The 15,167-nt window shown below is 42.1% G+C and overlaps 1 protein-coding gene across 1 annotated transcript in view; it reads left to right on the top strand.

Moving 5' to 3' along the window:
- TKT (transketolase) overlaps positions 1-14,840 on the top strand; it is a 31,308-nt gene extending 16,468 nt beyond the window's left edge. The window contains exons 6-14 of the mRNA XM_075513752.1: positions 190-308; positions 2,011-2,204; positions 2,824-2,988; positions 4,119-4,275; positions 7,747-7,877; positions 9,233-9,316; positions 9,495-9,588; positions 11,289-11,411; positions 14,536-14,840. Of these exons, the coding sequence (XP_075369867.1) occupies positions 190-308; positions 2,011-2,204; positions 2,824-2,988; positions 4,119-4,275; positions 7,747-7,877; positions 9,233-9,316; positions 9,495-9,588; positions 11,289-11,411; positions 14,536-14,723 (1,255 nt within the window). The 3' untranslated portion in view covers positions 14,724-14,840. The remainder of the gene's footprint in view (positions 1-189; positions 309-2,010; positions 2,205-2,823; positions 2,989-4,118; positions 4,276-7,746; positions 7,878-9,232; positions 9,317-9,494; positions 9,589-11,288; positions 11,412-14,535) is intronic.
- Positions 14,841-15,167: the final 327 nt, after the last annotated feature.

Here is a 15,167-nt window from a genome sequence, read left to right on the forward strand (position 1 = left end):
TGCGTTATAAAAAAGGGACTATGATATTTTATGATCTCGAATGCTAGTTCGTGTTTCTGGCGTAATTTGGGTCTCTTAAAAAGACACTGCATTGGAACGAAGTTAGTATTTGTTATTGTTGTTGCTAACTACCAGAGCGCGTCACATGCTACAAGCCTTTAGAAACAGTTGATCTGTTTGTGTTCTTAGCTGGCATGCTATCATCGTTGATGGACACAGTGTGGAGGAACTTTGCAAAGCCTTTGGCCAAGCCAAACATCAGCCAACGGCTATCATTGCAAAGACTTTTAAAGGCAAAGGCATATCAGGTAATAAAACCTCTATTGCTTTGCATACACATGTGTATATAATAATATGTACGTAGTGCTGCAATAAAGGTGCAGTCGTTAAAAAATACAGAAGTTTAATCTTTCATACATTAGAAAAAGGTTGGTATCCTGTCAGCTTTTTGACTTGATCATACTACCATATGCTCTGAAAACTCAGAACTTCACCCTATTGTTTTTTTCCTTTGTTGCCTTTTCTTATGGAGGACATTAGATTGATGCTTCATTGGAAGCAGGCAAAGATGTGGCTGTCAGTTGTTCGCATTATCCAGCCAGGTGTGCTTCCATATAGACTGGGCTTTTACAGATTCCCAGTTGCAGAGTAGGATTTCCCTTGCTGTCAGCTGTACTTGAGTTGTTACTCTTTAAAAGGTCTTTTCTAGTCTGGACGATGGCCAGGGGGAGAGGGAACATTGGACCATGTGACTTGGTCTTGAAAATTGCCCTGGCAAAAGAGGGCAACCTTCTTGGCTTGCTCTTGATCCCTAGACTCGGAGAGAGTAGTCTGAGACGGGTGTAACTTTGTCACAGAAGCTCCCCGCTCCCTGTGTTGCAGATAACTGTGTCTGGTTGTTACCAGCCAGGCAGTATAAATGCATAGAAAACAAGGAGGGATGCTGCATTTTAGTTTTGACAAAGCTCGGTGAGACGTGGTACGTAAGCTACCTGGTCGTACTACAGGTTATTTCGTATGATCTGATGTGTAATTCATTGAGATACAGGATACAGTAGTCCACAGAAATTATTTCATAGGTTAGCAGCTGTTTTGAATTTTGGCGTTCACGGTACCTCTAAGATCCTTTTGTAGTTTTCACGTGGTGTGAAACTTACCTCAACGTCATTGTCTAGGGGACAGATGTGTACCTACACATTTGAGCAATAGCATGCAGAAAGTCTTTCAAACTCTCCATACTTCTCAACAACGTTAGCGCTAAGAAAATTATTTTGGTTCTTGCAAGTGAGATGCGTGCTACCTACTGAGCATCCACAGAATGGAGTAAACGCATATTCTGTGTGTCAGGGGTTGCCATGCTTCTGTTCAGCTACAGCTTTTAGCAGCACTCTGTGAATTTGTTTTCCTGACCAGATAAATATTAATAACAGGAGTGAATATCTTCATTCCTTTTCATTGAGTAAGCAAGCAAAATTTATTATTCTTAGTGAAAAGCAGTATATCAGCCAGAGAGGTAATTTTGCTGTTAGTGCCGGTTGCACAAAGATAAGAGTCATCGGAAGCTATTAAAATAAAGCTGTAAAATGTCAAGTCTTATTTGAATTAGACCGCTTGGTTAACTGTTGTTTGAAACTTATCTGAGTTGGTTTATTTAGGCCTAACTGTTGAAATTTCATGTTAACTGTTCACGCTGATTTACCGTTTAGTTCTTGCCACGCTTACGGACCAGGTCTTTTAGGTGCCCATTTAAAAACAATTGCAGTAGAAGACGCTGGAATTTCATCGCTAGTTTGGAATATATGGAATTTTACTATTTCTCTTACGTATTTAAGCACGTCCGTCTTAATGCAATTGAAGACTATTGTACTTGTTTACAGTGGGTATGATAAGGAAGTTCTTCCTTGGAAGACTGTCATACTCCACTGCGCTTTTACCTGGGTAAAATCTGCAGCTAAAACCTTAGACAGTTTTTGTATTTTTCTTACTTGTAATGTAATTTTAAATACACAGGTGTTGAAGATAAGGAAAGCTGGCATGGAAAGCCCCTTCCCAAAAACATGGCTGAACAAGTCATTCAGGAAATAGATGACAAAATCCAAAATAAGAAAAAACTTTCTCCAGCCCTCCCGGAAGAAGACGCACCTGTCGTAAATATTAGAAACATTAAGATGCCATCTCCACCAACTTACAAAGTGGGAGAAAAGGTACTCCCTTCCTTTTTCACTGTTTGTCAGATATCTTCGAAGTGTGAGACTCTTTAATGGATGGCAGGAGTTTTTGTGTTATCCCATTGCCACGATTTCAACTACCCACCTCTTCTCTGCTATTTTTGGGTATTCTGGTAAACGCCTACCCCTGTGGTGTGACACACAGACAGTCAACTCACTGGGTATTGAAAGGATGTATTAAAATGTAAAGACTCAAATCGCCCTTCTTCATTTTGTGATCATTATGAATTATCCAAACTATTTTACGTGTATTTAAAATTAAACAAACTCCAAGAGGTTCAGTGAATTTCCATGATTGGAAACCAAGGTTTTCAAAATTTCCTGGCTGGATTGGTAGGACGTTGCTGATTTCAGCACAGATGTGTGTCCTGATGCTTCACTGTAATTTGTTTGTTTGTTTGTTTACTCTTCTGTGTGTCACTGTTCTCATACGTACTTTTGACACTGCTAACATTTAAAATGTTTTTGGTTGTGTTTTGGTTTGGTTTTTTAATTGTATGTGCATGTACTCATGGAAAAACAAGAAAATGGGGGGGGGGGGGAGCTTCTAGAAACAGAAAGTTCTAACAGTACTGCTGTATTTTTCTTTTCCTAGTGGGCTACCCGCAAAGCTTATGGTGTTGCACTTGCAAAACTGGGCCACGCTAATGATCGAGTGATTGCTTTGGATGGAGACACGAAGAACTCCACCTTCTCAGAGCTCTTTAAGAAAGAACATCCCAGTCGCTACATTGAATGCTACATTGCCGAACAGAACATGGTAACTGGCCTCTTAGTGTTACGAAATACTGGTATTACACAGCAGGATCTAAGACCGTTCAGTCTGAGTCTTCACAGAGTGGGGTTTTAACGTTTACTTTTCTTATGTGTATTCATGGATATTTAATTTGAATTGCTCGCTTCTTAGGGAAAAACTAGGCTATGGCAAAAGCTTACAAATACAATACAACAGCAGTGCTTTTAATCATTCTTTCCTAATCCCCCTCTTTTTTTCTTTTTATTTTTGTGGTCATATTGTCTGCGTTTCAGCAGAACACAAAGAGATGGCAACATGTAAGCAACGGTAATACTTTCCACAGTGTGATTTGTAGACATTTAATTCTGCAAAGACTTTTTAGGGTTGGTTTGGTTTTTTTTTTCTTCACAAGAAATGGAACGTCACAACGTGACAATGAGTTCTACGCTAGACTGCAGTACAAAGATGAGGATAGAGAAGCAGTTCGTAAAGTTAGCCTGATGACACTTGTACAGAAAGGACTAAAATAATTTGATAACTCATCTGTTTGACCAAGTCTTCCGTTGCCACCTGTATGGGTTCACTGAAGCAAATGAAATTAAAGACACAAATTCAGGCAGAAATTTGTTGTTGTCTTTAATGATTTATAAACAAAGAACCCATGGACTGTCTCTTGCAAATTTTATACTAGGGCAGTTTCATGAGCTTGAGTCAGGCATTTTGGATTTACATCAGCTTAGGAGAAACTTGCCATGAAGAGCAGACCGATTTCTACGTAAAGTAAACGTATGGGGTAATTGTAGCAGTAAACCATTTAAGGAACTTGTTCTAATTTCCATCTTGCTGAAGAAGGGCCCTTTTACTAAATACCAGTCCAAACAGAGAAAGGAAGCTGCCAGTAAGGATCAACAATAACAGCTAGCAGTTGAGGCAAGGAGCAGAGGAAGATGCTGGAGGATAGATACTGGGAGAGCGAGTTGCCTCCTTTCCTTTTTGGAAAGGCCAACAATTAGGAGCAGGACTAGACAGAGATTTTTAATCTGCATTGAGAGCTTCTTGCTAAAGTTTTATGGTGGGAAGTCCCACAGATGATCTCTTGGAAACAATGGATAAATGAGGAATTCACTTTTCTTGTACAATCTCCCTCTTTTCAGGTGAGCATTGCAGTTGGTTGTGCCACTCGTGACAGAACTGTTGCTTTTGCCAGCACCTTTGCTACTTTCTTCACACGGGCATTTGACCAAATCCGTATGGCTGCCATCTCCGAGAGTAACATCAATCTCTGCGGGTCGCATTGCGGCGTTTCTATTGGTAAGGGCAGCCCTGGCTTATTTGTCAGCAGCTCCCATCCATTTAGTGATAAGTGTCTAGCAGTCAAACTGATAATGCTTTGTGGAGACAATCAGTAATATAGCTGTGACGGTATAAAAGTGACACCGTTTATAGGAAGAAGTCATATTTGCAATTCGCTTTTATCAGACGTCGTATTTAGAAAGAACGAGTAAGATTTCAAGCCTTCATCATCTCATCTGCTTTTTTTGTCTTATCAGTTTGACCTTATCGGTTTTAACAGTTTGATAGAGTGATGTAAAGGGATTGTATTGAAAGTGAGGAGCTTAGGTTCCTTTCCATCTTTGCAGTTGACGTCCTCTGTGATGAGAGTAGTCGTGTGCTTACTGTATCTTTGTTTTCCGGTCCCTAAAATGAGAAACTAATGATACTTACTCTTGCACAGATGCTGTCGACCACCAATCTCCAAAACACTTTACAAGGGATAAATATTTTTGGTTTATCATGCCTTTGAAGATCACCGATTTGAAATAATTGCTTCAACTTATCTCAGTATTTATTACTACTGAAGCAGTTAATGTGTTGATTAAAAACACCCGAAGTACTAATGGAACAGGAACTGTGAAGCTGTTACGTAATTCAGAAAATTGGCAGTACCTTCTCTGGTCTTGACTTCCCATCATAACTGTTTGGTACATGTCAGATCAGATTGGGGTTTGATTTTGGTTTGAGGGAGGAAGGGAGTTGTGGTTTTTGTGGTGTTGTGGTGTGTGTTTGTGGGTTTTTTTTTGTTTTTGTTTTTTGTTTTTTGTTTTTTTTTTTTAATGAAATGCATAGACATCACCCATGAAAACAGGAGCAGACTTGCATACCAAGAAGGAAAATGCCAACAGACATTCATGCTTGAAAAACGACTAGGTATTTATAGGGGAAAAGAAAGAGAGGGAGAGCTGACAGGGGTAGTAAATTAAGGCTCTCTGTATACATCAATTTTTCAGTTGATTTAAAAGTTTTGACTAGCACTATGGTTTGGAGGAGGGTTGGGGTTTTTTGTTTAAAGCAAAATAGTTAGTTTGACCTGTAATATTAGTAAAGCTTTAAAGATTTAAAGATGCTTCATAAATGTGTGTAGTCTCATCCAGAACCTCAAGCTTAACTTGCAGCAGTATAGAGCATGTTTTAGTAGTGGAGACTGTAAGTAGAGTGTATCAGATTATGGCTTGTGTGTCGTTAAGGGAGGGATTGTATTACAAGCCTCTTTTCTTTTTAAAATCGGTCCTCCCACCTCATCATAGCCTGGTTCAATCCAGTTTAAGTCTTTTAGCAAACAGCAAAGGGCGTTGGTGCAGAAGCCAGTTAGCTTTGGTCTTTGCTCATTTAAGAAGATAAAACTCCTTTGGGTTACCTGAATTGTCTCCTAGAACTACACTTCCACGTTTCAGTTTTCAGCACTTGAAATGTTCTGCTGGGAGCTGTGATTGTGACGTGCATACTTAGATTTGTAAAGTCGTTTGAGTTACAAATCTGATTCGGGCCTCGACTCTGATTTTCAAAAAAGAATTTGAATCCACAGTTTTGCAACCGAGTTGTAACAGAAAGTGATTCAGAGAAATCTTTTAGCAGTTAGAAAATTAAATTCTAAATGGAAGGGTATGTATTAAGTGTACTTCCTGTTAGAACTTTGAGCTTGCGTGGAATTCGGAATCCTAACTGGATATGTGGTGAAAATTGAAGTTTTATGTATGCAGTTCTAGGTAGACCTGGGCTTCTGCTGCACTGAAATTAGGACCCATTACTTTTATGAGAAATAACTATCACGACGACCTTCTGAACTTGTCCTGAGTTCACGCCTAGACCGATACTTGCTGATGGACCAAAACATCTAATGAAACATTAAATATGTTTTCAAGGTCATAAGAGAATAATGGAAAAACTGTATTTTTCAAACTGAACATATAGGGAAAGAAATCATAGTCTACATGTGTCAAGAATAGAAATATCAGTTGTTTAGACAACCAGTTTTATATTCTAGACGTTTGATACCATTCATATTAAGCACTCACATTTTTTTGTTAAGCTATAAATATAGGTTTTGCAGATGTAATTGAGAATCACGCTCTTTTGATCTGCGTTACTCTAAAACCACATAAATCGGGATTTTTGTAAAGCTGCACTTGGGGCCGAACTCGGCTTAGTGCGAGTCTGTAAATTACTAGTATGAACCGTGAATGCCGGTATTATTGGCACCACGTTAGCGAAAGTAGGTCAAGGACGAGTACTCTCTTTACCTTGGGTAAGATTCCGATTCGGGTACCTGTTAATTTTGTTCTTCATAATTTCACTTTTCTTCTATGTATACATTGTGTGGATACGTTTTAGGAAAGGAAAATGCCCAGTGAGCTCCCGTTCTTTGAGTCGGAGCGCACACTGATTTAGAAACTGTGACGTTGAGAATTTTTTTTCCTGTCATGACTGAAAGCCAAGACGCTCTCTTTTCCTGGTTTGTGCTTACTTTATTAGTAATGTAGAGCGGCAGAGTTCAATGATTGATTTCTTTAACATATTCAAAGTTCTTCAGAGTTTTGTGCTGCTCTTACGAAAATACTCCCCTCCTTCCTCGTGAACGCGTCCTTGAGTAACAGGTAGTGGGTGCATGTGGGAAGGCTTATTGCCCCGCTTCTGCTCTGCAGGCCGTGACGTGCCTGGATTCGGAACTCTTTGCACGGTTAGTTTGGAACAGTGCCAATCCCAAAGCACCATTACATAAGGTCATTGGGGGCGGAGGGTGTTGCGGTTGTTTCTTTACCTGTGGTAAATCACGGCATCCAGCCCACGTTCTGGTTACCGATTCTTTTTTATAGATCTGCAGTTTATGCCATAAGGCACTTGAGTTGTTAAATTAACAACATGGATGCCCTGTTGCTCTTTAAAAGACTTTTTATAGTGTTGAGAAATACATACCCTTCATTTAATCTTGAAGTGAGCCTAAGAATTTGAGAGTAGTTGTACCAAGTGCATTCTCCATTTCTGACGGAATACATGCAATTCTCCTTTCACATTTCCAGCAGTTTAAATCGAGAGGAACGCTATTGACAAGTACAAATTTTGCTGGTGCAGCCTCAGTACTTGTAAATCTGAAAATGCTCAGATATCTTGTGACCCTCTTTCTGTATCTGTACCCTTCCTACTTTGGTTGTCTTGCTTTTGTGGTGTTTTAGTGTTACGCTTTATTTTCTATTTTTTCTTTTTAACCCCAGTTCTCTTTCTTTTTAGTCTCTTTCTATCTTTATTTGCTGTTTAGATGGGTCCAAGTTACAGGAGAAGATGATTCTTTTCTCAAGCAGGTAGACTTGCATGTCCTGTGTGTGCCTGATTTTATACTTTCTTTTTTTTTTTTTTTTTTTTCTGGTTTACATTGAACCTCACTGCTATATTGAGTGACTGTCAAAAATGCTCACTTACTCTTTTGTAACCCTGGTTTAATTCTTTTAGGTGAGGATGGGCCGTCTCAGATGGGACTGGAGGATCTGTGCATGTTCCGGGCTGTTCCCACTGCCACTGTGTTTTACCCTAGCGATGCTGTTGCCACTGAAAAAGCAGTGGAAATAGCTGCCAACACCAAGGTTTGCATCACAGTATTTCTGAGCCAGAGAATTTTTTTTGTTTTAACTTTTTTTGTTGCTTCTGGCATGTCTCTTGCATGTCTCTACCCACAGAAATTCTTTCAAAGGCTTCAGCGCGGCAGTGGGATGTTTTCTTTGCACGGAAAGGTTGCGGACATTCTGTCCAGGCTAGTGCAGAATGAACAATGCGGCCACAGAATGCTGTGGGCCAGATCTGGGGAGATGTAAATGATTACACAGCGATAGCAGTTTGGGTCTAAATTGGCTCAGAAATAACGGCGAGTGTAACTCTCTTGTTGGTCTTCAGAAAACTTATGGAAAGTACACTCCTAGTATGATATCTCTGGGGTCAAAACTGAAGCGGGATATGGAAAGATAAATTTATCTTGAGGATTTTGATCATCGGGTGCCTGTACATGAAAGCTCAGGAGTCAGGTCCTCTAGTAGTCTAAGACAGTCTACATGTTTTGGAGATACTGAGAGTTGGTGCTTATGCTAGTTGACAGTCTCGCTGGTCATCTTTTGCTCCTCTGTTGCCAATGATGGATTGCAGTTAAATTGGACTGTGGCTGAAGACGACTAAGACTTCCCACATGGCTGTGACGGAGTTTCTGATTTCTCTTACCTTCAGCTAATTTGACATAGTACTGGTCAAACGTCATTGGTAGCGTTGGGTCGGATCATCTCCTTGAGTGGTACGTCTTTTGGCTGTCATAGGAGAAAATAATCTGAAAAAACTTCAGTCTTGCTAGTACAGCTTTTAAGTGAAGGAGTGTGGAAATTTGGTACGTAATGAATGTGACAAGTGGTTTGTGGGGAAAAAAAGATGGGGGACGGGGTGGGAAAGGAGTGTAAGGCAGTGTGAGGGAGAGATTAGATTTAAGTACTGGTTTGTTACTACTTTTGGAAGGGCATCTGAACATGAAATGATGGTAAGGATTTTTCCTTGCTTTCAGCTGAGCATTTCTTTTTTTGCTTTACAGTCGCTAGAGTAAAATTTGCACATGTTTGGCAAAGTTCTGAGATTCTAATTAACTCGGGTAGGATTCTCCATTTCCACAAGAGAACAAAAGAGAAATAAAGATCTTGGACTCAGAAAGAAAATTGTAAGCTATCAGCGTGCTCTAGGAAGAGGTCGACTGTATTGTAGTGTCTGAAACAACCAGCTATTGAAAAAAGACTAATGGGAAGGGAGGGGGGCAAGTTTACTCGGTAGAACCACAGGTAACATAAAAGGGTGAAAACCAGACAAAGAGAAAAAGTTGGTTTGCTGTATTTTTTTCGTAGGGTTTAAAAACTAGAATGTCAACACCTTTCTGGTTTTGTAACTTAAAACGTGTTTACTTTGGAAACAGGGCATTTGTTTCATAAGAACTAGTCGTCCTGAAAATCCTGTTATTTACAACAACAACGAGGACTTCCATATTGGACAGGCAAAGGTAAATATTGCCCAGATAAATAGAATCAGAAAAACTATGCAAAGTTCCTCCTGTAAAAGCCCTTGCCCTCTAAAGCATTCCAATGCCAAAGATTTGATCTTTTTAATAAAATCTCCAGAAATGTTAGAAATATCAATAAGATTTGTTGTTAAAAATAGGTGGGAACCTTTTCTTGCAGGTGGTTCTGAAGAGTAAGGATGACCAAGTGACTGTGATCGGAGCAGGAGTCACTCTGCACGAGGCTCTGGCTGCGGCAGAGCAGCTGAGAAAAGGTGATCGGATTATGGTTTGGTTTTTTTTTTTCCTTTTTTTATCATTTAACACAGCAAAGAAATCAATACCACTCAGCCTAACTGCTTGCCCTATGTACGGGTAAACGTTAATTAAAATGTTACAGGCAGCTGGTCACCCGTGAAGCTGATACAGTGCAACATAGTATACATCTGCCAATCTTGCCTAATTGGGTAGGTTTTAGTTAGCTTAGCAGTATTAGTAGCCATGAAAATTGCCAAACTGATCAGATCGAAGTCTCCTTAGAATTGCTAACCTGTCTGAAAGGGCCCTGCAGGCAGAATCTTAGAGGAAGTGTTGTAAGAAGCGGGAGTGATCCTTCCCTGGCATATCGTCTGGGCAGGCTAGGGTACCAACGCAATGGAATGCAATCAGGCTGGGGCCATTTAACAAAATACAGCTCTGTCAGCTGAGCCACAGCGACTGTGTGTGCTCCTACACAATGCCGTTGATACGCGGTGCCTTTGTGTCGATATGGTTCGCTGCTAACTTGGTTTCTTTGAATGAATGTATAACTTTTAACTAGCGTGGGAGGCAGTAATTCTATGATAGTGCTCAAATGCACTGACATCTCACGGCGAAGATGAAAATCCTTCAATGAAAGTAGAAGAGAAAGAAACCATCAAAAATCCATCTCTGAGTCAGTAGCCTGTGCCCAGGAAGAGAGTACAAATTGTAAGAGATAATACAGTTAATGCTGCCTGTGGCTTACGGGTAGCTTTGTATGCTGTATCTAGGCGGACGGATATTTTGTCGTGACCTTGCATCATCAGGCTTAGGACATCTTGAAAATTTTATTTGCAGAACTGTTGTTATTTTTGTGCATTTACCATGCTTTGCGATGCTCTGCTGGTCTTGCAGTGTGAATGAGTAACCAGCTACGGAGAGATAATCCCTTACCGTAGAGGCGGTGTCCAATAGCTAAAATATATTGGTCACTAAAGAGCCTTCGGTCGCAAGACTGTCAACGTAACATAGGGCTTCTTTATGTACGATAAGAGTTGACTCAGTGTTCAGCTAGCCAAGATCAGACAAAACCTCATGTCATTAGCTATTCTTTATAAACAATCGCCATTTGTACGTAGCTTTAACAAGCAATGCGGGCCTGCCTTGTGATGTCAGGACGAATTCTGGTTTTGATGCCAGCCCCGAGGGTGCCACGATCAGGGCTGGGGCAATTTAAACAGGCATACTTGATAGGTGGACAGCCTGCAATGAAGAATTCGGAATGCCTACAGAGGAAACTGTGCTTGCCTTGACAATCAAGTTAAAGGTAAAATAAAGTCTGGGGAAAAAATTGTGATTGACAGTCTGCATAAGAAGGGTTTCCTGGTGACTAGATTCTGCTCTTACCTGTGGGAAGGCCAGTTAGATAACGGTTTTGCTGACGGGCACTCCTAGTGGCCTCGAGTCGCTACTTCTCCAAGGCTTTTCTGCCTCAAGAGTTTTGTCTGTGAGATGGATGGATATACTATCTCACAAGGTGCATGAAGAAAGAATACATACAAAAATGAGGGTTGGTTGGGTTCTGTGGTAGACAGGCCATAGGTACAGATACCTAGGAGTTAGTGTAGACGGTTTTCATAATGGCTCTAAAAGATCGCAGGGGCTGCCTGTACCGCTTTTATTGTCTTGCATTCTCCAAATTCACGTTGCAAATCATTTCATTCTATTTCTGCAGAAAAAATCTTCATCCGTGTGATTGATCCCTTCACTATAAAGCCCCTGGATAAGAAGACAATACTTGAAAATGCAAGAGCGACCAAGGGCAGAATCATCACTGTTGAGGACCATTACCATGAAGGTGAGCTGGGTCCAGGAGGTCACAGTTGTTCCCCAGGGGTTGGAAGCTCACAGTTTCTCCTGACGTGAGAGAGAAGTATGGGACCTGATGCTGTCGTTCAGTTAAAGCAAAAGAGAGGTTTTAGCCTTTTTCGTTGCTGTTACGATTATAAGATGACACTGAGGGTTGAAGGTTTCCTAAGATACAATGGGTTAATCGGGGTTGCCTTTCTGATTAACTTGGCCTTGCGTGCCCTTCTGTATGCTTGGCCCGAGCGAAGTCTTGATTCATTTGTGCCCAGTGAAATTGTAAATTCTTGCTGTGGTGCAGTGATTCCGCACAGAATGGTCTCAGAATGGCTTTACAGCAGCTGCCCTGCAGTTTGTTAAATTGCAAGAGAGACCATTGCTGTGCAGGTTTCTCAAGTTTTCCCTCTGTTCAAAAGCTTGATTCCAGGTTGCTTGAAGTCGGATGGTTTGGGCAGTTTCCGCAGTCACTCTGGGATAAATTCCTCTCTCTCTCGTCTCCACTGCTATAAAAGAGCAGATCAGGGCCTGTGAAGAGCCAGAGCACTTTATATCCTCACCGGACTCTTTTTTTGTTCCTTCGTGTCACCTGCTTACAGGCAGTTTCAGAATCTATTGCTGGTATATGGTAGTGTTCTTAAGGTAGGGTAAAAAGTGCATGATGCATGCAAGAAGGAATTTCCAAGATGATTTCCAAGTAAATATTAAGATAAAATGCTTCTTGGGAGAAGCAGAGTAGTCTCTATAAGACTCCCCTAGCTTCTGTGCCGGGATTTTATTTAGAATCGTGGAATCATTTAGGTTGGAAAAGAGCCTTAAGATCATCGAGTCCAACTGTTAACCTAACGCTACCCGGTCCACCGCTAAACCGTGACCCTAAGTGCCACATCTACACATCTTTTAAATACTTCCAGGGATGGTGTCTCAACCACTTCCCTGGGCAGCCTGTTCCAATGCTTGATAAACCTTTCGGTGAAGAAATTTTCCTAATATCCAATCTAAACCTCCCCTGGCGCAACTTGAGGCTGTTTTCTCTTGTCCTATGGCTTGTTACTTGGGAAAAGAGAGCGACGCCCACCTCTCTACAACCTCCTTTCAGGTAGTTGTAGAGAGCGAGAAGGTCTCCCCTGAGCCTCCTCTCCTCCGGGCTAAACAACCCCAGTTCCCTCAGCCGCTCCTCGTCAGACTTGTGCTCTAGACCCTTCACCAGCTTTGTTGCCCTTCTTTGGACGTGCTCCAGCCCCTCAGTGTCTCTCTTGTAATGAGGGGCCCAAAACTGAACACCGTAGTCGAGGTGCGGCCTCACCAGTGCTGAGTGCAGGCGCACGATCGCTCGCCCTAGCCCTGCTGGCCACACCATTTCTGATGCAAGACAGGATGCTATTGGCCTTTTTGGCCACCTGGCCACACTGCCGGCTCGTATTCATCCGGCTGTCGCCCAACGCTCCCAGGTCCTTTTCGGCTGGGCAGCTTTCCACCCACTCTTCCCCAAGCCTGTAGCGTTGCCTGGGGTTATTGTGACCCAATTGCAGGATCCGGCCCTGAGCCTTGTTGAAAGTCATACAGTTGGCCCCGGCCCATCGATCCAGCCTGTCCAGATCCCTCTGTAGAGCCTTCCTCCCCTCAAGCAGGTCAACGCTCCTGCCCAACTGGGGATGTGTCATCTGCAAGCTTACTGAGGGTGCACTCGATCCTTTCGTCCAGATCTTTGATTAAGATATTGAACGGAACTGGCCCCAATACTGAGCCCTGGGGAACAGCACTTGTGACCAGACCCCAGCTGGAGTTAACTCCATAATCTGCTGCCACTTGCTCTCTGATGTGCCTTGTTCACACAGGTTTTCAGGGGCTTGCCTGTGCAAACATGTCCCGTGAAGATGAGACCATATGCAAACAGAGAGCAGCTGTTGTGAATTGCATGTCAGGCTTGCTCCTCTCGGGGGAGACAGAGAAAGTAGCAGAGGGGCAGCTGCGGACTATGGCGTTAGTAGATATTGTAGATATCTACTAACGGAAATGAGTAGATATTATGAGAATATTATCCTACTTTAAGGTGAAGCATCACTCTCGCCAGGTATCTGAAGTGATCTGGTATTACTGTAAGTGTTGGTTACATCATACTTTTGTTCTGGACTATGGATGGTGATGGCGTCACTGAGCCTCATCATTTTCTAGCTTATCTTTCAACTCTGGACAAATATTTTACTGCAGATTTGCAAGATGCAGTAATCATCACACTCTGAGGTGTGATCACATCACAGAGCTTTCTCTGTGTTATGCGATCAAGGAAGGTCAAGTTTAAACGCATCACAAGCCTGAATGCATTGCAAGGCCATATCAGGCTGATCTTACCAGCCGCATTCATGGAGGTGCCTCTGGCTGGAGGCTAAGTTTGACTGGTTAAATCACACCGTGCCTGGAGCTGTGAAAAGCCCTGTGTTCCTGGATACACCCTAACTGAAGTGCGGCACCAAGGTGTCTCTCCTACCGGGTCTCGGAGCACGTGCTCTTGACACACTTCCTGTGTCGTCTTCTTCCCTAGTACTCCTGCTTCCAGTGTGTCTTCTGCCACCACACAGTCCTCCATTGCATCCTTTGTCCCTGTGGCTGATAGTGATTGAGTCTGAGCTGAGCTCTAAGAAAAGGTTGTGAATATATTACATAACTCAGAGAGGTGCCTAGCGGCACGTACAGGCATTGTGAAAAGATGGAGCTCTTAAATGCTGTTGAGAGTGGTGGGAATTAAGACTTTCAGTGCATTAAGTACACTTGTAAATACTCCTTAGTCTAAATATATTTTTAAACCTGGCCCTCGGTGGCTGATGCTGAAGCGATGAGGGCTTCCTGACAGTTCTGTGCCCTTTAGGGGGATGTTTCGTACTGCCAGTTACGAAGTACTTCAGAAATGTCAGGCTAGTTGTCCTCAGGATGCCTTTGAAATAGGGAATCGTTTTCATTTCACACGTGGGTAACTCGGACATATATTGTGATTGATGTTTCTCATAAGCATGTGAGTTGAGGATTTAACTTGCATAGACCTTTGAATCAGATATACATGAGTCTATATGTTGCCTGTTGAAGCATACAGGTGTAAGTCATGTTTGACTTTTTTTTCATAGGTGGCATTGGAGAAGCAGTGTGCGCTGCAGTAGTGGGTGAGCCTGGTATCACAGTCAATCGCCTGGCCGTATCTCATGTACCACGCAGCGGGAAGTCAGCTGAGCTCCTGAAGATGTTTGGCATTGATAAAGATGCCATTGTGCAAGCTGTTAAGGTGGCAGCATCCAAATCAAGAAATGCGGAGTAGTTTGAAGCATCTTGTGCTGTGTTACAGAAAAGCAGTGTTCAGCGAAGTACTGTAAGTTTAAGGCAGGCAAAGGTGCTTTATGTAGAGAGTTCTAATAAAAATACCAGCTTAAAAAACCTTCTGGTTTTTAATCTCTTTTTTTCTTTGTGGGGTTTTGTGCAGTGGGGTAACATCTGAATGTTTTCAGTCATTGAAAAACCTTCAGGTTACTTAACAATTTGTGGGCAGCAGTGCTTTGTCTGCCTGCTGTATAGCAGGAGCGTTTTCTGCTTTGCAACTAACCTTCCCTACTGTGACCTCTGGCATGGGAGTGGTTGGGTGTTCACTGAAGTTCTGAGCAGGCTGTGCTTCAGCAGCGAAATAGATGTTGGGCATTGTAGCCTAGAGCGAATAGAGCGAGTATCGTTCAGTGTTTGGTCCAACTTACTGCTGAAGATTAAAATC

Source organism: Mycteria americana, chromosome 11, assembly GCF_035582795.1.
Source record: "Mycteria americana isolate JAX WOST 10 ecotype Jacksonville Zoo and Gardens chromosome 11, USCA_MyAme_1.0, whole genome shotgun sequence".
Classification (NCBI taxonomy): Eukaryota; Metazoa; Chordata; class Aves; order Ciconiiformes; family Ciconiidae; genus Mycteria; species Mycteria americana.